General features: G+C 43.7%; 1 protein-coding gene across 1 annotated transcript; it reads left to right on the forward strand.

Annotated features, from left to right (window-relative positions):
* The first annotated feature begins 19 nt into the window (after positions 1–19).
* Positions 20–19,836, forward strand: CIMAP2 (ciliary microtubule associated protein 2). Its single transcript, XM_081867080.1, has 10 exons — positions 20–155; positions 2,633–2,720; positions 5,965–6,135; positions 7,214–7,336; positions 13,644–13,772; positions 14,043–14,186; positions 15,322–15,486; positions 16,455–16,583; positions 18,921–19,051; positions 19,525–19,836. Exons 1-10 carry the CDS (start codon positions 103–105, stop codon positions 19,568–19,570), a joined length of 1,179 nt encoding a protein of 392 aa, XP_081723206.1. The 5' UTR covers positions 20–102; the 3' UTR covers positions 19,571–19,836.
* Positions 19,837–20,027: the final 191 nt, after the last annotated feature.

Here is a 20,027-nt window from a genome sequence, read left to right on the forward strand (position 1 = left end):
GCCAAGCATCTAGTGTTGTCATGGCAGTGAAGTTCCAGAGCTATTGTCAGAAGCAATCTCCAAGAAAGAAGGGGGTTGTCCTTCTGCTCCAAGCATCAGAGGATGGAGGAGCCAAAGGGATTCACAGGTGCCCCCTTTTGGAGTCAAACGGCAAGGTAAGGGCTGCTCCCACAGGAATCGGGTTGGTTTCTTTTTTAAAAATAAAAAAAAGTTTACACCTTCTCGAAGACAGGGCGTAACTTGTGCTAGGGCTTATCAACGATCAGTCCTGAAAGACGGAAAATATAAGAGTCTCTGAGCATGTGGTGAGTGGCTTTCCCACTTGAGAAACCACAGCCATCCTTCCCTTAGGAAAAACACCAGAAGCCTTTCTTTTGGGAATTATAGACCTGGATATTCCCAAAAAAGCAAAAGAAATTTTTTTATATGCCATGGTGGCTGCAAGAGTTCTTATAACAGCAAATTGGAAGAGTGATAAAATACCCTCAAAGAAAGAATGGATTTCAAAATTAGTGGAATATGCAGAATTAGATAGCCTGTCTGAAAAAATAAAGAACAAATCAAAACAAGCATTTATTTCAAAATGGGAAGCCTTTAAAATATACTTGAAAAATAATTACCCCAGTTTAAATTCTGTCGCAGCATTTGAATAACTGTAGTAGCAGTTTTAAGTTTGCAGTGAGAGATAACATAGTTCAATCATATTTACATTTTGATCAAATGTATGGTGTAATGGCAGTAAACTAATGAAGATTATCTGAAGTAAGGAGTGGACGGGAAGTCGGGTCTATAGTTTGTCATTTTGTGTTTAACATCGTGCTTAGGATTTTTTCTTTTTGATGTAGATGTTGTTGAGGATGTTGTTGTTGTTATTGTCTTTTTCTTTTATGTTCTTGGGATGCTGTATGTGGATATCTGATTGAATTTAAAAAAAATATGAGAGAGAGAGAGAGAGAAACCACAGCCATCCTTCCAGATTTCTGGGATTTTGAGCAGAGGGCGCTTTTTTCTGGCAGCTTTGAGTAATGCAGGCATTTTGTGTTTCAAAAACCAAGCTACAGTTCATATACCACTTGTGTTCGTGGTACAATGCTTACAAATAATTCACCATGGATTTTAATTTTGCAAGAAATGTAAGTTGTCACATACAAATATTCACACAAGTATGGATCATATACAGTTTCTGTCTTGTAGATCTGTATTTATCTTGGTTCAAAGTCCATGTAGACATACCCTAAGTCACAATCCTACACAAGCAAACAAACATACCCCTGAACCTGCTCAGAACTGCATTGGTTCAAAGTCCATGTAGACATGCCCTAAGTCACAATCCTACACAAGCAAACAAACATACCCCTGAACCTGCTCAGAACTGCATTCTGCGCATCACATCAACCTAGAACACAGATCTGTTGGCTCCTTAATAGAAGACAACTTCAACCGCACAAATGTACTCATAATAAGACATAATAGGGTTGAAGTTTCCTTCCATAGCGGGAGTGTGCAACCTGTGGCCTTGCAGATGTTTGACTCCATCATCCCAGAACATTGGCCACACTGGCTGGTGCCAATAAAATAATAATAATTATACTACTAATAATAATTTTATTATTTATTCCCCACCCACCTGGCTGGGTTACCCCAGAAACTTTGAGTGGCTTCCAGCACATATATACGCATCATAAAACATCAAACATTTTTAAAAGGAGTCCAACAAAATCTGCAGGGTCACAAGTTGGGTGCCACTAATTCACACCTTAGAGGGCTTCCCATTTGCCTCAGCTGTTAGACACTTCAAATTCAATTCAAATGTTACTTCTATTACAAATGCTTTATCTCTGTAAGCACACCAGCTTGCCAGATGAAACAAACACCCCCTTTCATGTGCTGTTCTGGGGATCCTCCCAACAGCCCCTTGAACCAATTTCAGGGGGCAGGGGGGCATATAGGGGGAAGGATTTTAATGTAGATTACCCTGTGCCAGAATTCTGCAAGTCAGATCGAGCTTTGAAACAACCTGGTCTGGAACAACAACAGGGCTGGTCCTACTATTAGGCAGACAGGCAAGTACCTCAGGCAGCAGATGCTGGTAGGTAAGGAGTTGTGCGAAGATGTTGAAGGATCAAGTGGCATGTACCCCCTGCTGCCCTCAGGTATGATGGGGGGGGGATGCTGCTCATCATTACAAGGCAGCACTGAAGTAAGAGTCAAGTGCCCACCTGCTTAGCTTCTGTATATGGAAGTGGGGGGAGGGAGGGAGGGAGGCACCATCTTGTCCTCCAGGCTCCAAGTCAGACAGCAAAACACCTGGACTGGTTCTAACCTTATAGACAGATTAACTGGAGACCAGGGCTTTTTCTCAGCTGGAATTTGCCGGAACTCAAGTTCCAGCACCTCTCAGGTGGGTGCCATTGCCCTTCTAAGAGAACAAGGGGAGTTCTGGCACCTCTTTTTCTCGAATAATAGCACTGCTGGAGACACTGAGATGCAGGATCTGGATTTTGAAGCTATTATTGTGGTTATAGAGCTAGAGTGTCAAAAATTGTTTTGAAAGCAACTGTGTTACATAACTTTGATTCAAATGGCCCCAGCAGGATCCTTCAGCTCTCCATATTTGTATTTCTCTGGCTAGATTTGATGTGTCAGCAATTTATCCAGATGTCAAGAGACCAAGTACTTACCTGCAGGCCCCATACACCAAAACGGTCTGCTCAGACTTGGTGAGTCTATATCTCAGGGTGCCTCACATGCACAAAGCAAACCTAGTCTTCAGTTTTACTGTATGCATGGTTGAACAATATTTTTTTAATGTACAGTATTCCCTCCACCACCACCACCCAGAACTTTGTCTCCCACTATAGCTGCAAACTGACTATTTACAGAGGGACAATCTCTTGGGAGTTTGCTGTTGTGATGTCAAACTATTTCATTTGAGTAGTCTGCTCATAGAAGCAGTTGCTTGCATGCCACCCGTGTGGAGTATCATACAAGCCAATTTAGACGTACATTGCCTAGCCCTAGAGGGATTCCACTCCTTGATCATTCTAGAGCACGGTCAAGACATATTTGGCTTTTCTCTAATGAAATGGACTGGGACTCCGAGTCTTAATAGGAGTGCTCTTTTTCATGGTTCTATCCAGCCATGCTTTCCTCCAGGATATGCTATTCCACCCCCACTTCAGTTTTTCTTTTCCTTTCCAACTGATACTCAACATTCTGTGGCTACTTCCCTTTTGGCGGATATTTTGCCCCCTGAGGGTCTGTTTTAATATCTTTTATTTGTCTAAAAGGGACGCGGGTGGCGCTGTGGCTAAAAGCCTCAGCGCCTAGGGCTTGCCGATCGAAAGGTCGGCAGTTCGAATCCCCGCGGCAGGGTGCGCTCCCGTCGCTTGGTCCCAGCGCCTGCCAACCTAGCAGTTCGAAAGCACCCCCGGGTGCAAGTAGATAATTAGGGACCGCTTACTGGCGGGAAGGTAAACGGCGTTTCCGTGTGCTGTGCTGGCTCGCCAGATGCAGCTTTGTCATGCTGGCCACGTGACCCCCAAGTGTCTCCGGACAGCGCTGGCCCCCGGCCTCTTGAGTGAGATGGGCGCACAACCCCAGAGTCTGTCAAGACTGGCCCGTACGGGCAGGGGTACCTTTACCTTTACCTTTTATTTGTCTAAAAAAAATGTTTAGGGGTGTTCTCATTTTCCTACTCATATTGAAATACTGCCCCTCAATGAGGCCAAACTTCGATTCACAAAATGTTTAGTGGTATGCCTACCCCTGCAACCCCCCCCCCCCAGAAAATAGCACTGTTTATATTTCTGGAAACCTCGGGGTCTCTCAAAGCATTATGACGCCACCTCCTTGTTTTTCATTGCCTGCGTTTTAGCCTCATTTCTGTCAGCATTCACAGGCCGAGTTTGCTATTGGAGAGGGAGAAAGTTGTCTTCTCCTTGAGCAGAAGGACGACGGCATCATATTGTTATGAGTTTGGGTGCCAGAGTTTGTGGGTGCAAAGCAGCCACGATTCCTGAATTTAGTAAGTGCTAGAATTGAATCAATGCTTGTGGGCTGCCAGATGCTGGATTTAGCATGTTAAAATACACGTCAAACCAGCTTCCCATGGCAGGTAAATCACCTGGGGAGACAGACTATTAAAAGAGGACTAAGAGAAGGGACAGAGCCATCAAGAAAGCAACGGACTCTCTGGCAGCCAACAAATGGGAAGAGCTCCTCCCTGAGCTCTGTGATGGTTAGTCAGAAGATAATGCCAGAGTTTTTGTTAAGAGGAAGTTTTAGGATTTCAGTTGGCTGTGGTGTGACCAAGGGAAAAAAAGTGTCAGTCTGTTAAATGCAACAAAAGGGTGGTCAAAGCGTTATGAGGATAGAGAGATTGAATCCAAGGCAGCAGCACTGGGAGAAGCAGGACAGCTCTTACTGTCAGGAAGTTCTTCCTAATGTTTAGGTGGAATCTTTTTTCTTGTAGTTTGGAACCATTGCTCCGTGTCCGCTTCTCTGGAGCAGCAGAAAACAACCTTTCTCCCTCCTCTATGTGACATCCTTTTATATATTTGAACATGGCTGTTATATCACCCCTTAACCTCCTCTTCTCCAGGCTAAACATGCCCAGCTCCCTTAGCCGTTACTCATAAGGCATCGTTTCCAGGCCTTTGACCATTTTTGGTTGCCCTCCTCTGGACACGTTCCAGTTTGTCAGTGTCCTTCTTGAACTGTGGTGCCCAGAACTGGACACAGTACACCAGGTGAGGTCTGACCAGAGCAGAATACAGTGGCACTATTACTTCCCTTCATCTAGATGCTATACTCCTATTGATGCAGCCCAGAATTGCATTGGCTTTTTTAGCTGCCGCGTCACACTGTTGGCTCATGTCAAGTTTGCGGTCAACCAAGACTCCTAGATCCTTTTCACATGTACTGCTCTCAAGCCAGGTGTCACCCATCTTGTATTTGTGCCTCTCATTTTTTTTGCCCAAGTGCAATACTTTACATTTCTCCCTGTTAAAATTCATCTTGTTTGTTTTGGCCCAGTTCTCTAATCTGTCAAGGTCGTTTTGAAGTGTGATCCTGTCCTCTGGGGTGTTAGCCACCCCTCCCAGTTTGGTGTCATCTGCAAATTTGATCAGGATGCCCTTGAGTCCATCATCCAAGTCATCCATCATCCAAGTCATCCATGGACCCTCTGGGAGTGTAATGCTTTGAACCCCTCCTGTCAAAAACCTTAGAGGAATATTACCACAATAAAGCTGTTATAAAGTAGAAGGGATGGTAAACAGTGGGTTAAATTTGAACTACTTATAGGTACATGTTAAATGGAAATCTTCATAACTGTCTCGGTACTGACCCCACCTATCCTCTAAGTCACTCACCTGCTAGCATTACTTTTAGAAGGAAGGAAGAAACTTATGATACCCTCTGTTTCTCCCCCCCCCCACTCATTTTATTAATTGCTTCTGCTCTACAATGATAGCTCAGTCGGTAAAGCATGATACTCTTAATCTCAGGGTCATGGGTTCAAGTCAAAGATTCCTACATTGCAGGGGGTTGGACTAGATGACCCTTGTGGTCCCTTCCAACTTTACAATTCTATGTCTTTCCCACTGGTGCAACTAACCTCATACCATTCCGTTCTAGAATATGAATTATGCTACGCTGGAAACGGAGTATTATGGTTTCATTTGTGGATGTCAGAGGTCTATTAATCAGTGATGTGGGTAGGTGGGTGGAGATCCAAGAGCAATATCTGTAATTTAACAGATATCACTCGAGGCCTTCATTAGCATATTAAAATATCCTGCTGAAATGGGATAACTAATGCTGAAGGATACCCATTGAACCAGGGTGCTTCAGAATGTACAGACTTTTCACCTAATAGTTTATCTAGCCCTGACAATGCTGTTTTTCCAAAGAACTGTAGCTATGCAAGCAAATGCAGAAAATAACCATATCTTCCTTTAGAACCGAAAATTAGGACCAGGCACCTACAGTATTGACTATGGAGGCTTCAGTTCTAGTCATCTGCATAAGAAGATGTCAAGCTCTAGTTGGGCGAAAGCCCAGGAGGCAGCAAGGCTCACCAAAATGCCACATTTCAATTTTAAGGAAATATGCAGCAGGGCGAAAGCTCTGGTGAGTGTTTGGCTTTGAGCTCTTTGTTACATGTTGGTTTAGTCAAGGGGTTAAAATATTGGCCAGTTTCATTTCAGATACATCCGAGGACACGGGCCCACAGTTTTCTCCGAGACTGGTATCAACTTTAAGAGTATTTTCCAAATGGCATGTGGTTTGTCTTTGTTACATAACCAAGAATGTTATCATTGTGAAATATGAAGGAAAGGCCCATCAAGCGTAACAATGGGCATCAGGCAAGTGTAAGGGGGAATCTTGTCACCCCTGTCTATTTCTCAGGCAAGTATGCGGGTGGCATTGTGGTCTAAACCACTGAGCCTCTTGGGCTTGCTGACCTGAAGGTCGGTGGTTCGTATCCGTGTGAAAGGGTGAGCTCCTGTTGCTCTGTCCCAGCTCCTGCCAACCTAGCAGTTCAAAAACATACCTGTGAAAGTAGATAAATAGGTGGCGGGAAGGTGAACAGCATTTCCATGTGCTCTGGCTTCTGTCACGGTGTCCCGTTGTGCCAGAAGCAGTTTAGTCATGCTGGCCACATGACCCGGAAAGCTGTCTGTGGACAAATGGCGGCTCCCTCGGCCTGAAGTGAGAGAAGTGCCACATGCCATAGTCACCTTTGACTGGACTTAACCATCCAGGGGTCCTTTACCTTAACCATAAACAGTATTATTTAATATTAATAAAATACTATCAAAAACTAAGTAGGAAGGAAGCAAAAACAAAAAAAGATAAAAAAGAGGTGCTTCCACTCTTCTATCTGCCAATTATATATAACACAGTTATTTCCAATATTTGGCATATACACTCCAGAATAACTCCAGATGAATTATGACATTCATATCTGAGCCTGGCTTCCCTAACAAAGGGGTCATGTACCAGGTCAGACCTACCTTTCAATCACCCCCACCCTAGTTTCTGCCACTAGCCAGGAGCACAATCTGCTGTGAAAAATAAAATAAAGCCTGGAGCTATGCTCCACCTCATTCCTGTGCTGCCACAAACTCCACATACCAGATGGCTGTTTTAAAGCTGCACATGCCATCTCTTAACCCTATTCACGTGCATCCTTTCTCTCTCCAAGAAAGCAAAGCTGGGTCCTGGGACTTATGAGTACTCAGATTTTCTACAACTCCAAGAGAAACGTCCACACAGCATTAGAGGAATATGTGACACCGGAGCAGTGAGATTTAAAGACCGCATCAGGGTAGGCATCTGTCCTTGTCGGAATGAATTGTGTGAAATGCAACATTCTTTGCGAATGGTTTTTGCCATATCTACTTTGAATTTGCTATTTTTAGTATAGTCTTCAACTTTGCTACCTGGATTGTGGGGTTTTATTTGTTTGTCTTGGTTCCTTTGATCCTGTCTTTCAAACCACCAGTTGTGGTGCAATTCCGTACTGATGCAAAACATATTCCATTATGCATTCCCGCCTCCGTAATTCACATGGAATGGAAGATGTGTGGGCAGCTGAATCTTGAGCCATTCACCACGCCAACATATTCCATTATGAAAATAATAGAGATTTTTATTAAAAGAAATTGTCTCCATTTTAAAGGAATCATAGAGTTGGAAGGGATCCCCGACTCTATGCTCATCTGCTTCAACTCCCTGCAATGCAGGAATCTAAACTAAAGCATCCATGACAGATGGCCATCCAACCTCTGCTAAAAAAGGAGAGTTGACAACCTACCAAGAACATTCGGTCTTTAAAACCTATGTTATGGGTCTAGGCTGAAAAGTAGGCTTAGAGAAACCACACCATGAAGCCACTGTCCCCAGTAATGTGAGCCTATGTCTCTCCAGAGCATCAAGAAAGGTGGGTGGGACTGCAGCATCAGCATACAGAAGTCAACCATTTGGGTTTTGTTCCTTCTAGGGGGGTTACCAGAGGCGGACCGTGGGTTCTCAAATTACAGTGGCGCTCTGTGTGACACTAAAATTTTGCACCTTCCACCTCTCTTGCTCCACTCTACAGCATTGTTGTGATGCCCCCAGCAGCACAGTGCCCAGTGCAGCCGAACTGGTCACACAACCTTAAAACCGCCTCTGGGTTTACATTTGGCTCAACATCTAAAACCCCCTTGTTCTAACGTGTCATAAATGAGATCGCAGCCATTATGCATGTACTAATGGCTGCCATTGCTATGGTCACCTGCTTTGTGCTCCTTTCATAGAATCATAGAATAGAATCATAGAGTTGGAAGAGACCACAAGGGCCATTGAGTCCAACCCCCTGCCAAGCAGGAAACACCATCAGAGCACTCCTGACATATGGTTGTCAAGCCTATGCTTAAAGACCTCCAAAGAAGGAGACTCCACCACACTCCTTGGCAGCAAATTCCACTGTCGAACAGCTCTTACTGTCAGGAAGTTCTTCCTAATGTTTAGGTGGAATCTTTTTTCTTGTAGTTTGGAACCATTGCTCCGTGTCCGCTTCTCTGGAGCAGCAGAAAACAACCTTTCTCCCTCCTCTATGTGACATCCTTTTATATATTTGAACATGGCTATCATATCACCCCTTAACCTCCTCTTCTCCAGGCTAAACATGCCCAGCTCCCTTAGCCGTTCCTCATAAGGCATCGTTTCCAGGCCTTTGACCATTTTGGTTGCCCTCCTCTGGACACGTTCCAGTTTGTCCATGTCCTTCTTGAACTGTGGTGCCCAGAACTGGACACAGTACTCCAGGTGAGGTCTGACCAGAGCAGAATACAGCGGCCCTATTACATCCCTTGATCTAGATGCACTACTCCTATTGATGCAGCCCAGAATTGCACTGGCTTTTTTAGCTGCCGCATCACACTGTTGGCTCATGTCAAATTTGTGGTCAACCAAGACTCCTAGATCCTTTTCACATGTACTGCTCTCAAGCCAGGTGTCACCCATCTTGTATTTGTGCCTCTCATTTTTTTTGCCCAAGTGCAATACTTTACGTTTCTCCCTATTAAAATTCATTTTGTTTGTTTTGGCCCAGTTCTCTAATCTGTCAAGGTCGTTTTGAAGTGTGATCCTGTCCTCTGGGGTGTTAGCCACCCCTCCCAGTTTGGTGTCATCTGCAAATTTGATCAGGATGCCCTTGAGTCCATCATCCAAGTTGTTGATAAAGATGTTGAATAAGACCGGGCCCAAGACAGAACCCTGTGGCACCCCACTAGTCACTCTTCTCCAGGATGAAGAGGAACCATTGATGAGCACCCTTTGGGTTCGGTCAGTCAGCCAGTTACAAATCCACTGAGTGGTAGCATAGTCAAGACCGCATTTTACCAGCTTCTTTACAAGAATATCATGGGGCACCTTGTCAAATGCCTTGCTGAAATCAAGGTAGGCTACATCCACTGCGTTCCCTTCATCTACCAGGCTTGTAATTCTGTCAAAAAACGAGATCAGGTTAGTCTGACATGACTTATTTTTTCAGAAATCCATGCTGACTATTGGTGATCACAGTATTCCTTTCTAGGTGCTCACAAACTGTTTGCTTAATGATCTGCTCCAGAATCTTCCCTGGTATTGATGTCAGACTGACTGGGCGGTAATTATTTGGGTCCTCTCTTTCCCCCTTTTTGAAAATAGAGACAACATTTGCCCTCCTCCAGTCTGCCAGGACTTCTCCTGTTTTCCAGGAATTCTCAAAGATGACTGCCAATGGTTCTGAGATCACATCTGCCAGTTCCTTTAATACTCTTGGATGCAGTTCATCTGGCCCTGGAGACTTGAATACATCTAAACTAGCCAAGTATTCTTGTACTATCTCCTTAGTTATTCTGGGCTGTGTTTCCTCTGCTGAATCATTTGCTCCAAATTCTTCAGGTCGGGCATTGTTTTCTTTATTGAAGAAGACTGAGGCAAAGAAGGCATTGAGGAGTTCAGACCTTTCTGTGTCCCCTGTTTGCATTTCACCATCTTCTCCTCTGAGTGACCCCACTGTTTCTTTGTTCTTCCTTTTGCTACGAACATACCCATAAAAGCCTTTTTTTTGCTTTTAACCTCTCTAGCAAGCCTGAGTTCATTCTGTGCTTTAGCTTTTCTGACTTTGTGTCTACACGTGCTGGCTATTTGTTTGAATTCCTATTTGGTGGTTTCCCCCCTTTTCCATTTTTTGTACACATCCTTTTTTAATCTTAACTCAGTTAAAAGTTCTTTAGATAGCCACCCTGGCTTCTTTAGGCACCTTCCATGTTTCCGTCTCATTGGTATTGCCTGAAGTTGTGCTTTTACTATCTCCCTCTTAACAAACTCCCAGCCATCATAAACTCCCTTTCCTTTTAGTATTACTGTCCATGGGATCTCACCCAGCACTTCCCTAAGTTTTATGAAGTCGGCTTTCTTAAAGTCAAGAAATTGAGTCCTAGTATGCTTGGCTGCTCCTTTCCGCTGTATAGTAAACTTCAGAAGAGCATGATCACTCACGCCTAATGATCCTTCCACTTCTACCCCACTTACCAGGTCATCAACATTGGTTAGGACCAGGTCTAAAATGGCTGTTCCTCTTGTTGCTTCTCCCACTTTCTGGACAACGAAGTTGTCTGCAAGGCCAGTGAGGAATCTGTTTGACCTTATGCTCTTGGCTGAGTTTGACATCCAGCAAATATCCGGGTAATTGAAGTCCCCCATTACTACTCCCTTCCTTTTGCATGCTCCCTTCCTTTTGCATGCTTGCAAAAGGCATCATCTATGTCCTCCGTTTGGCTTGGGGATCTATAGTAAACTCCCACAATGAGGTCCCTGTTATTCTTCTCTCCCTTAATTTTGACCCAAATGCTCTCACTTTGGCTTTGAGGTTCTAAATCTTGGATCTCTTCACAGGTATACACATCCCTGACATAAAACGTCACTCCTCCTCCTTTCTTGTCTGGTCTGTTTCTCTGAAATAGATTGTATCCCTCCATTATTACATTCCAGTCGTGGGACTTATCCCACCAGGTTTCAGTGATGCCTATTATGTCATGTTTAGTTTGCTGTACCAAGAGCTCAAGCTCATCTTGTTTATTACCCATGCTTTGCGCATTAGTGTACAGACATTGAAGTCCATTAATCATTCCCCCGTGTCTCTTATTTAAGGATTTTTTCCTCACACCACTAGGTCTGCGTGCTGTTTGCTCCATTTGGTCTATGACATTTGGATGATCATCTTCATCAATTGATAGACTCCTACCTTCAGGAGCACTGTCTCCCTCCCCCACATTAGTCAGTTTAAAGCCCTCCTGATGAGGTTTCTGAGATTTTTGGCAAAAACATTCCTCCCAACCGTTGTGAGGTGCAGCCCATCGCTTGCCAGAAGTCCATCTTCAAGAAACTGCACTCCGTGATCTAAGAATCCAAACCGTTCCTGTTTACACCATTTGCGAAGCCAGCTGTTCACTTCCACTATTTCCCCCTCTCTCCCTGGGCCACGTCGTTCAACTGGGAGGACAGATGAGATGACAATTTGTGCATTTAATTGCTTCAATTTCCTGCCCAGAGCCTCATAGTCTCTTTTGATCTTCTGGAGGCTATTGCTTGCAGTGTCATCGGTTCCCACATGAACCAAGAGGAAGGGGTATTTGTCAGTGGGTTTTATGATTCCTTGCAGTCGTTCAGTTACATCTTGGATCTTAGCCCCGGGGAGACAGCACACTTCCTGAGACATCTTGTCAGGCCCACAGATCACTGCTTCTGTTCCCCTCAGTAGGGAATCCCCTATCACCACTACACGCCTCCTCTTAGGTCTGGTCAGGGTTCTTTCGTGAGCTGTCCGTTCCAAGGTCGCCTGCACATTCCCTGAGGACTGACTTTGCTGCTCGTCTTCATATACCTTCAGTGTGTACGTTCCTCCTTCCTCCGCTCCTATCACCTGTAGAGTCTACCACCTGCTCATTACCTCAGGAGTCCGTAAGTAGGGGTGGGAAGCCTGTGGTCCTCCATATGTATTGGGCTCCCAAGTCCCATTATTCCCAGCCAGAATAGCCAACAGTGAGGAATAATGGGAGTTGTAGTGCTACAACAACTGAGCTTGTGTCGTAAAAAAAGAAAGGTTTTGATGTAGATGGAGAGTTGGCGTGGTGAAAGGCTCAAGATTCAGCTGTCCGCACATCTTCCATTTCTTGTGAATCATGGAGGTGGGAATGAAGGACAGATATATTGGCTGCCTTCCAATGGTTTTGTGGTTTAGCACCAGCAAAATAAAAATTATTCATCACCGGACTGACACATTTATGAAGCAAGAGTGACTCACAGTGGATTAGTAGAGTGACTCACAGTGGATTTTTAAAACACATTTTTTAAAAAATACTACAACTCTTAACTGCTGGAAAGATTGCTTTGCCTGCAAAATACCTTTAATCGCAGTATTATTCATTGTGTTGTACTGTTTTCTTTGTTCTGAACTATTGTGCAGAATTTCCAGGAATTGTTTTTGTAATGTTTTTCTATAATCAACATATTCCAAAAAGCCAGGTTTTTCTACCCTCACTTATGTCACAGTAGCAAAGATGATATCAATAGTACCACAAAAGGGAAACTGTCTTAAAGTATCAAAGGATATGGACATATGTAATACTCTAGTCTGTGCGAGGTTTTGGTTGTTTTTGTAGCTGATACAAATCTCAGTAAAAGTGTGTGTGTATGTGTGTGGTTTTTTTAAAAGGGTGTTTTCTCATAGCACCTCCTCGCTCCTGAAGTCAAGGGAAGGCTCCTTGCCTTCCTACAAGAACCTCAGCTATTTCCTCCGCAAGAGGCAACTAGGAAGCAATTGGTAGACATGAAGAACCAGCTTATGTACATGTGGCAGAAAACAGCAAGGCAGGGATTAATAACCTGTGGCCCTCCAGATGTTGTTGGACTCCATCAGCCCCAGCCAGTGTGACCCAGGGTCAGGGATGATGGGAGTTGTAGCCTAACAAAATCTGAAGGGTCACACGTTTCCCATCCCTGATCTAGAGTTTTTCCTCTGGCAGGCCTTCTGTACCTTTAACAGCAGTGTGACAAGCAGAAATTCATTCTGTAGGTGAAACTTTTCCCATTGCCCCATCCAAATGCTGGGGAAAGCTCCACCCTTTGAATGCTTGCTGTTTTCACACGAGCCCTACCAAAGTAACTAAATAAGAACTGCCAGCCCAAGACTTCCTCTTAATTAGTTTGCCAGGTGATTAGACGACACTAGCTATTTAATGAACATAGAGTCTGATTTGTTTGCAGGAAGGTTAGATGACATGGTGTCATAATAAATGTGACTATATATGTGCTTTCTAGTGCAATTCCCCATCATTTCTCTTAATGCAAAAAGCCCAGTATTTTTGTAAGATGCACTTGGTGAGCAGGAGCTCAAAATCAACTATAATTGCATAACATGAAATTGCCAGCATGTGGTTGCATGCTCAAAAACAACACCAGTCTGGCAGCACCATTGGAAACAATGTGGAGTCCAGATAAGAGATGGGCATTGCTCTGCTGTGGTTATGTTAATGTTCTCTCTCTCTCTCTCTCTCTCTCTCTCTCTCTCTCTCTCTCTCTCTCTTTCCACCCTAACATCCTAGGAATGTTATCCTGGCCCAGGAACCTATGGAAATCCTTATGCTGCCCTGGATAAAAAGGAAAAACGCTCTGTGACTGCACTTGGAATAATGGACAGTAAAACTTCAAAATGCTTCGCCTTTCCCAATGTGGCAAGTTTAGTTTCTTAGTTCTCTGCTTAGCTGCTCTCGATCTTCAAAGTCTTCCTGTTGAACTGGCTGGAGAAGGCTTGTGTTGCTGATACGGGATCGCATTCCCATGCCACACCTTTGCCACGGGATTATTATCCCATGTAGTTTCATACAACTACAGCCACATCAGGACCAAGTCCTCGCCTATTCAATGCAACAGATGCTACACTTTTGCAAACTGCTTAAGAAGCCTCTCCCTCTCCCTAATACTTTCTTAATCCTTGATTTCAGGGAAGTGGTTTGGGACCTGGCACCTACAATATCAAAAATGGGGTGGATGAGATGCTGAAACGCGTGGTCAGCTTAAAAGGCCCTTATGAAACCTTCACAGGAGACAGGTCAAAGCCTATTGTCTGTGGGCATTACGCTACTGATGTATGTACGCTCATCTTCTTTGCTTGCAAACTTTTTTTTTAAGCGTCATGTTGCTGGTTAGTAATTCAAATGATTGAGTTGCCAGACTTCAGAGTGACTGGCAAAACATCAGAAAGTCCATGAACCTTCCCCACACTGCTTCTTTTAAGCCCCCAACTTTTGGAGTAATGGAATTAAAGAAGATTCTGATTGTTTTTAAAAAGAAGAAAATATAGAAACACAAAAAGAAATAATTTTGTATGTGTTAAATTTTGAAGTTTTGTGATCTGTCAGGTTCTGCTACTTGGAACACTGGTGATTCAGATGAAAAATGTCTAAATTATTAGACAGGCATTTGTAAGAGTTCAAATGTCTCCACTGCAATATTGTTTTTAATGTTTCTAACACTCCAGACCAGGGGGAGCAAACTATTCCGATTATATTGATGATTAAGTACTTATTTAGCATTTTTTCACAAGTGTTCCAATACACTGCATATTCCATTAATTATCTCAGCACCCTTACAACAAATCTTGTATTATACAATACTACAGATGGATCTGAGGCTGAACAATGCAAATAACTGCAGCTGTTTGGAGGAGGGTGGGCATAGGAAATCTTGGGGATGGCCCTTTCTTCTAAATTTTCTGCCAGTGATAAATACTGCATTGCTTTCCTTTTCCAAAATGGATAAATTTACAGGTTGAATGAAAACAGTATAGAAAAAGAAGCCAGTCAGCAGTGGTAGACGAAAAGCAGAATCAGGGCAGATCCCACAGTTCAACAAATTCAATTGCATTACGTGCATTTTAACTGTTGTAAGCCTACACAATGCATGTTGAAAATTCATTTTATATAAGATCATTGATACAATGATACAATCTTCCTTCAGATTATTGAGCTGGGGGGGGGGGTTGTGTGTGAAAATTATAACTGTATTCCATGAAAGAACAGCAACAAGAGTACCCTCAGGTGACTTCCTTCCTTCTTCTTATTCTTTTGTAAAATTGCACAGATTTGATATACACATACAGTCGTACCTTGGCTGTCGAACGGAATCCGGGTTTGCGGCATTCGGGAGCCAAAACATTTGAGTTGCAAGGCGTTTGAGATCCAAGGTACAACTGTATCTCCTTTCCTTGTTTAATATTTCTAGAAAAAGTCCATTGAACTGAGTGGCACCACACTGAAGAGCTTCCTGGAAGAACTAGAATCAAGGGATAAAAGGAAGTATGGCACTTTCGGCAGTCATGTTTGGAATCCCAAGTGCCCCTCCGATCGGATCTTCTGGGCCACTATCAGCCAGTGTCCACGTGAACAAGTAGGTGACTTTCCATTGCTTCTTGGTTGCAATCACAGTGCCAGTTTCTTCCGGGTGGCCGGGTTGGGAAATCATGTGATGTGAAACGGGTGGGTGGGGAACAAACAACAAAGAACAAAGAACAAAGAACAAACAGGCTGCTAGGGCAGTCTACTATGGGCCCCAGGCTTTCCAAAGAGCTGGACTAACTCCTCAGCTTTAGGTAGATGCCGAACTGCAGCTAATCAACCAAGCAGAGTTGAGGGCAACCAGCCACGCACCTGGAGTCTAGGGGTTTGGGGCAGAGTCCATTGTGAGATGTAAAGGTAAAGGTAAAGAGACCCCTGACCATTTGGGCCAGTCGTGACCGACTCTGGGGTTGCGGCACTCATCTCGCTTTATTGACCGAGGGAGCCAGCGTACAGCTTCCGGGTCATGTGGCCAGCATGACTAAGCCGCTTCTGGCGAACCAGAGCAGCGCACAGAAACGCCGTTTACCTTCCCACCGGAGCGGTACCTATTTATCTACTTGCACTTTGACGGGCTTTCAAACTGCTAGGTGGGCAGGAGCTGGGACCGAACAATGGGAGCTCACTCCATTGCGGGGATTCGAACCACTGACCTTCTGATCGGCAAGTCCTAGGCTCTGTAGTTTAACCCACAGCGCCACCCACGTCCCAGGCCATTCTGAGATAGCGTCAAATTAATATATGTTTTGGAGGTTGTGTTTCAACCTTTGTTTCATAAATGTCATAGGCATATCTTGCTCCAAGTACATAGAAGCCAGTATTTTATGTGGCGTCCAAACTGGTAAGCACTCAATCACACAATATTGCTAGTTAAGTGAACAAGGGGAATCTCTAGCAAAACGTTGTGCTGTGTCTCTGGCTCAATGTAGCTAGCTGTATCTCCCCCAGGATGCTTTTCTTTGTGTTGCTACACAACTGTTGCATTCACTGATTCAAAGTAATTTATTTTACTTGTTACAGTACCTGACAGGGCCAGGCTCATACGACATAAAGCCCATCAAGAGAAAAGAGTTTGAAAATCAGCCACCGTTCTGGATTGGTGCAAAAAGATTTGACAGGAAAGCATACCGTCTGTTTGTTGGAAATGCTGTGAGTGGGAAATTATATGATCAGTGTTTGACTAAGAAAGACCGCTTACCATAATTTTCCCAGTGGTGGACTGGAAGAGAATTTGAATTCAGTTTGCATATAAAGGTGCAGCTACCTAACTTGCCCTTCCTGAAAAACTATGCAAATCAAAACACAGCCATCTTTCAAAATTTGCGCTTCTCCAGATATTCCAGTGCATTTCTCCTGCCAAGTAATGCATGTACTAAATAGGAAAATGAGAAATGGAGAGAAACCAAAATGGATCGATTTGCCTGTCCTCAATGGAGCAATGGGCATCTCACATGAGCCCACCAGGAAGCATGGCAAAGGCACGAATGGTGAAGTGGCAGAGAATCGGATTGGTTGGAAACATTTCCTCTGCCACTGCCCAGTTGCAGGTGGGGCCACACACACACCCTGCCATCCCTGCCTTATACTTTGACCACGCTCCTATGTGTACTTACTTAGAAGTAGGACTATTTCCCCTCAAGCAAACACATTTATGATCAGGAATTTTGCAGTGCTCAAATAAAATACTTTTGTCTCCACTAGGCTCAAGTGCCCCTTACTCTGTGCTGGGTTGAGGGAATCTATTTTAGATTGTTTGATAGTGTCGCATCCCTTTTGCTGATAGGCTAAAACTCCTTTTAGTAATGATGTGCCAAAAGGATGGCTCTGGCTCTGTTCCTCCTTCTCCTTGTGCCCTTTCTTGTATCATCTGCATTCATCTTTTCTGGGTTCCTGTGGTGAACTGGAACAAAGCTGGGAGGACTCAGTCAGCGAAAGCTTTCATTTGAAAGAGTTCACTTCCACTTAGGGAACAGGTAAGGACTCCCAGGCAGGGTTTGTTCTCTCTCCTTGATCCTGGAGAGCAGGGAACTTAAAAGAGGTCAAGAATGAAGGGCTCTTTCATAATTGATGGGGAACTTTGCTGGTGGTGATTAAGTGTCACGGATAAAGTTGGCAGAGAACTGAACTTACCTGCTGGCGGTTCGAGAGTTTTTAATGCAATGGAGGAGCAAATCGTTTTGCTCTGGCCACTGGGACATCTAAAAAAAAGCCTACTTCAGAGGGGCCTCCTCAGTGATCTGGGTTCAAATAGCCAGAGTTAGCAAAATGAATGAGAATTCTTGTACACGTATGGAAATGAAAGGGTGCAAATAGGGTGTTGTTGATAGCCGGAACTGCCTCTCTCTGTTCTACTGCCATTCTTACCCCAAGGGGACAGGGAGGACCCTTTGCAGAGGCATTTTAGATACATGGCCTCTCCCTACAGCAATTGTACTAATGGCAACATTGGAAAAGAGGCATAGCTCAGAAGAAGAGCCAGTGTTTGGCATGCCAAAGGTCCCAGGTCCAATGTTTGTCATTCTCAGTCAGTGGGTGGGTGGACTTTCACCTGAAACCCTGGACAGCGGCTCCCAGTCAGTGCAAACAGTGCTGAATTACATGGGCCAATTTATTTTTTAGGCAACTTCCTAACAGCAGCAAGGGAGAAGGCTTTGCCCCCAATAAAAGGCTAGGTGAATTGTGAAACATTTCCCTCTAGCAGGGCCACTGACATTTCTGGTGACAGGAATCCCAGTGTGAAATCATGGGGGAGGGGAGGGCTGTTGGAGGACTAGATGGCATGGCCTAATATAGGGTCAAGCCATTGGTATATTGTCCAAATAGATTGGTTTGAAATCATTCTACTCATTAGACTAATCCACTGCACTTATAGAGATTCATGAACAAGTGGAGTGAGCCTTTGGATTGTGATGTCAAAGCCTTTAAGGCTATGTTCACAATTCTTTCAACCCATTCTCCCTTTGAGAGGATCAGAAGTCTTCCTTTAAGACATGTGGGGGGGAGTCTGTGGCTCTCTGTATGTTGAACTACAACTCCCATCAGCCCCAGCATGACCAATGTCCACGGACGATGGAAGTTGTAGTCCACCAACATCTGGAGGATCTTATGACAAGATATGTAGATATATATTGGGTATCAATGAGGTGGATGTCTGTTCCAATGTTATAAAGATGAGAGGTGGTATCATCTTCACTATAATGCAGCTGAACATTCATGATGTCACTCACAAAAATCAGAAAGTCTCAGACATAACAGGGAACATTAAGAAGCAGTTGTGAAAGTAGTCCAAACCTGTGCATTTTGCACTTCTACTGTCTAATGCCAAAAGGGGATTTTGCACAGAGGGAATGCTTAATGCCCATTCATCTCCCCAGCATGAGCTTACTTTCATTCCATTGGCCAGACAAGAAGTGGATGCTCAAGGGCTTTACAGATCTGCATCTCAGGATACCCAAAGCTGCTCCTTGTCTGCTTTCCTGTTTATAGAACCCAGTTGGAGTTGGCCGCTATGATACTATGAAACATGAGAAATACCGAAAGAAGATCAGATACCGTTCGCTTTATATGCATGATACACAGCGTTACCTTAGTAACCTGGAGAGGGACAAGTGCTTACAGTAAGTAAAAAAATTACAAAACACAGAGGAAGCAGCAACTTCTAAGTTCTAGCAGTACGTGAAATTGTGCTTGAGCAATTCATTAGAATTTGTACACTTGGCCTAATTTGCATGCCTTGTTTTGGATGACAAGTTTTGATTGTAACTTAATTTTAGAATTTGGAAACTTTTCAGGATCTAGAATAGTAATAGAATTGGGCTTGTGAAATGTTGAGGATTTGGCTCAGGCCAGTGGGACAGGAAGCGTTTAGAGTGAAAATGTCTCATGTGGAGATAAAAAGATGTTGCCCATTCTGCTTCCGTAAGGCTAAACAAACCAGGGGAACAATAAACTAGAACCCAGAAGGAGTGGAGCTTAACTCGAATTCCTAAAATTAATTCTTGAATTGGGTCAATTTTCAGCTCATTTGCATCTCTTTGAAGGTAAACATTTTGCGGGCTTACTCTTCTAACAATTCAATCCTCTTTTTCAGGGAGAGGATTACGCCTGTTAATAAAGGCCTCCAAAGACTCTGTTAATCTACCTGAAGACTTGTTGCTTCCTGAAACATAGTTAAGTCACCAGGTATCAGCTGCATTTCTAGTTAATGTCCATAAAAAATCCTGCCAAGAGGACACAGACACCTCAACATTTGCTATATCGTATCCCGTACCCACCTACAATCATTTCTTGGTAATTATGTATAACACTCAAATCAAGACACTTGGTGGAATATGGTTAATGTGTTTTTTGAAAACCAGCATGCTGATGTAATTATATCAATATTAAAAATACTAGACACAAACTGAACTGCTTACTGTTACAAGTAGTCAACACCAGCAAAAAATAATAATAAGTGTACTAGTCAGTTGTATGAGTAAAGAAAGCACAGTTTGCAGTTGCTACTAGTTCCTCCAAATATTGCAGACAATCAGGGTCAGGTGTTTTTAAAGTGCCTCTCCTCTGCCAGGGATCTACCTGGAAAGTCTGAACTCG

This window comes from Podarcis erhardii (genome assembly GCF_964252035.2).
Source record: "Podarcis erhardii genome assembly, chromosome: 6".
Classification (NCBI taxonomy): domain Eukaryota; kingdom Metazoa; phylum Chordata; class Lepidosauria; order Squamata; family Lacertidae; genus Podarcis; species Podarcis erhardii.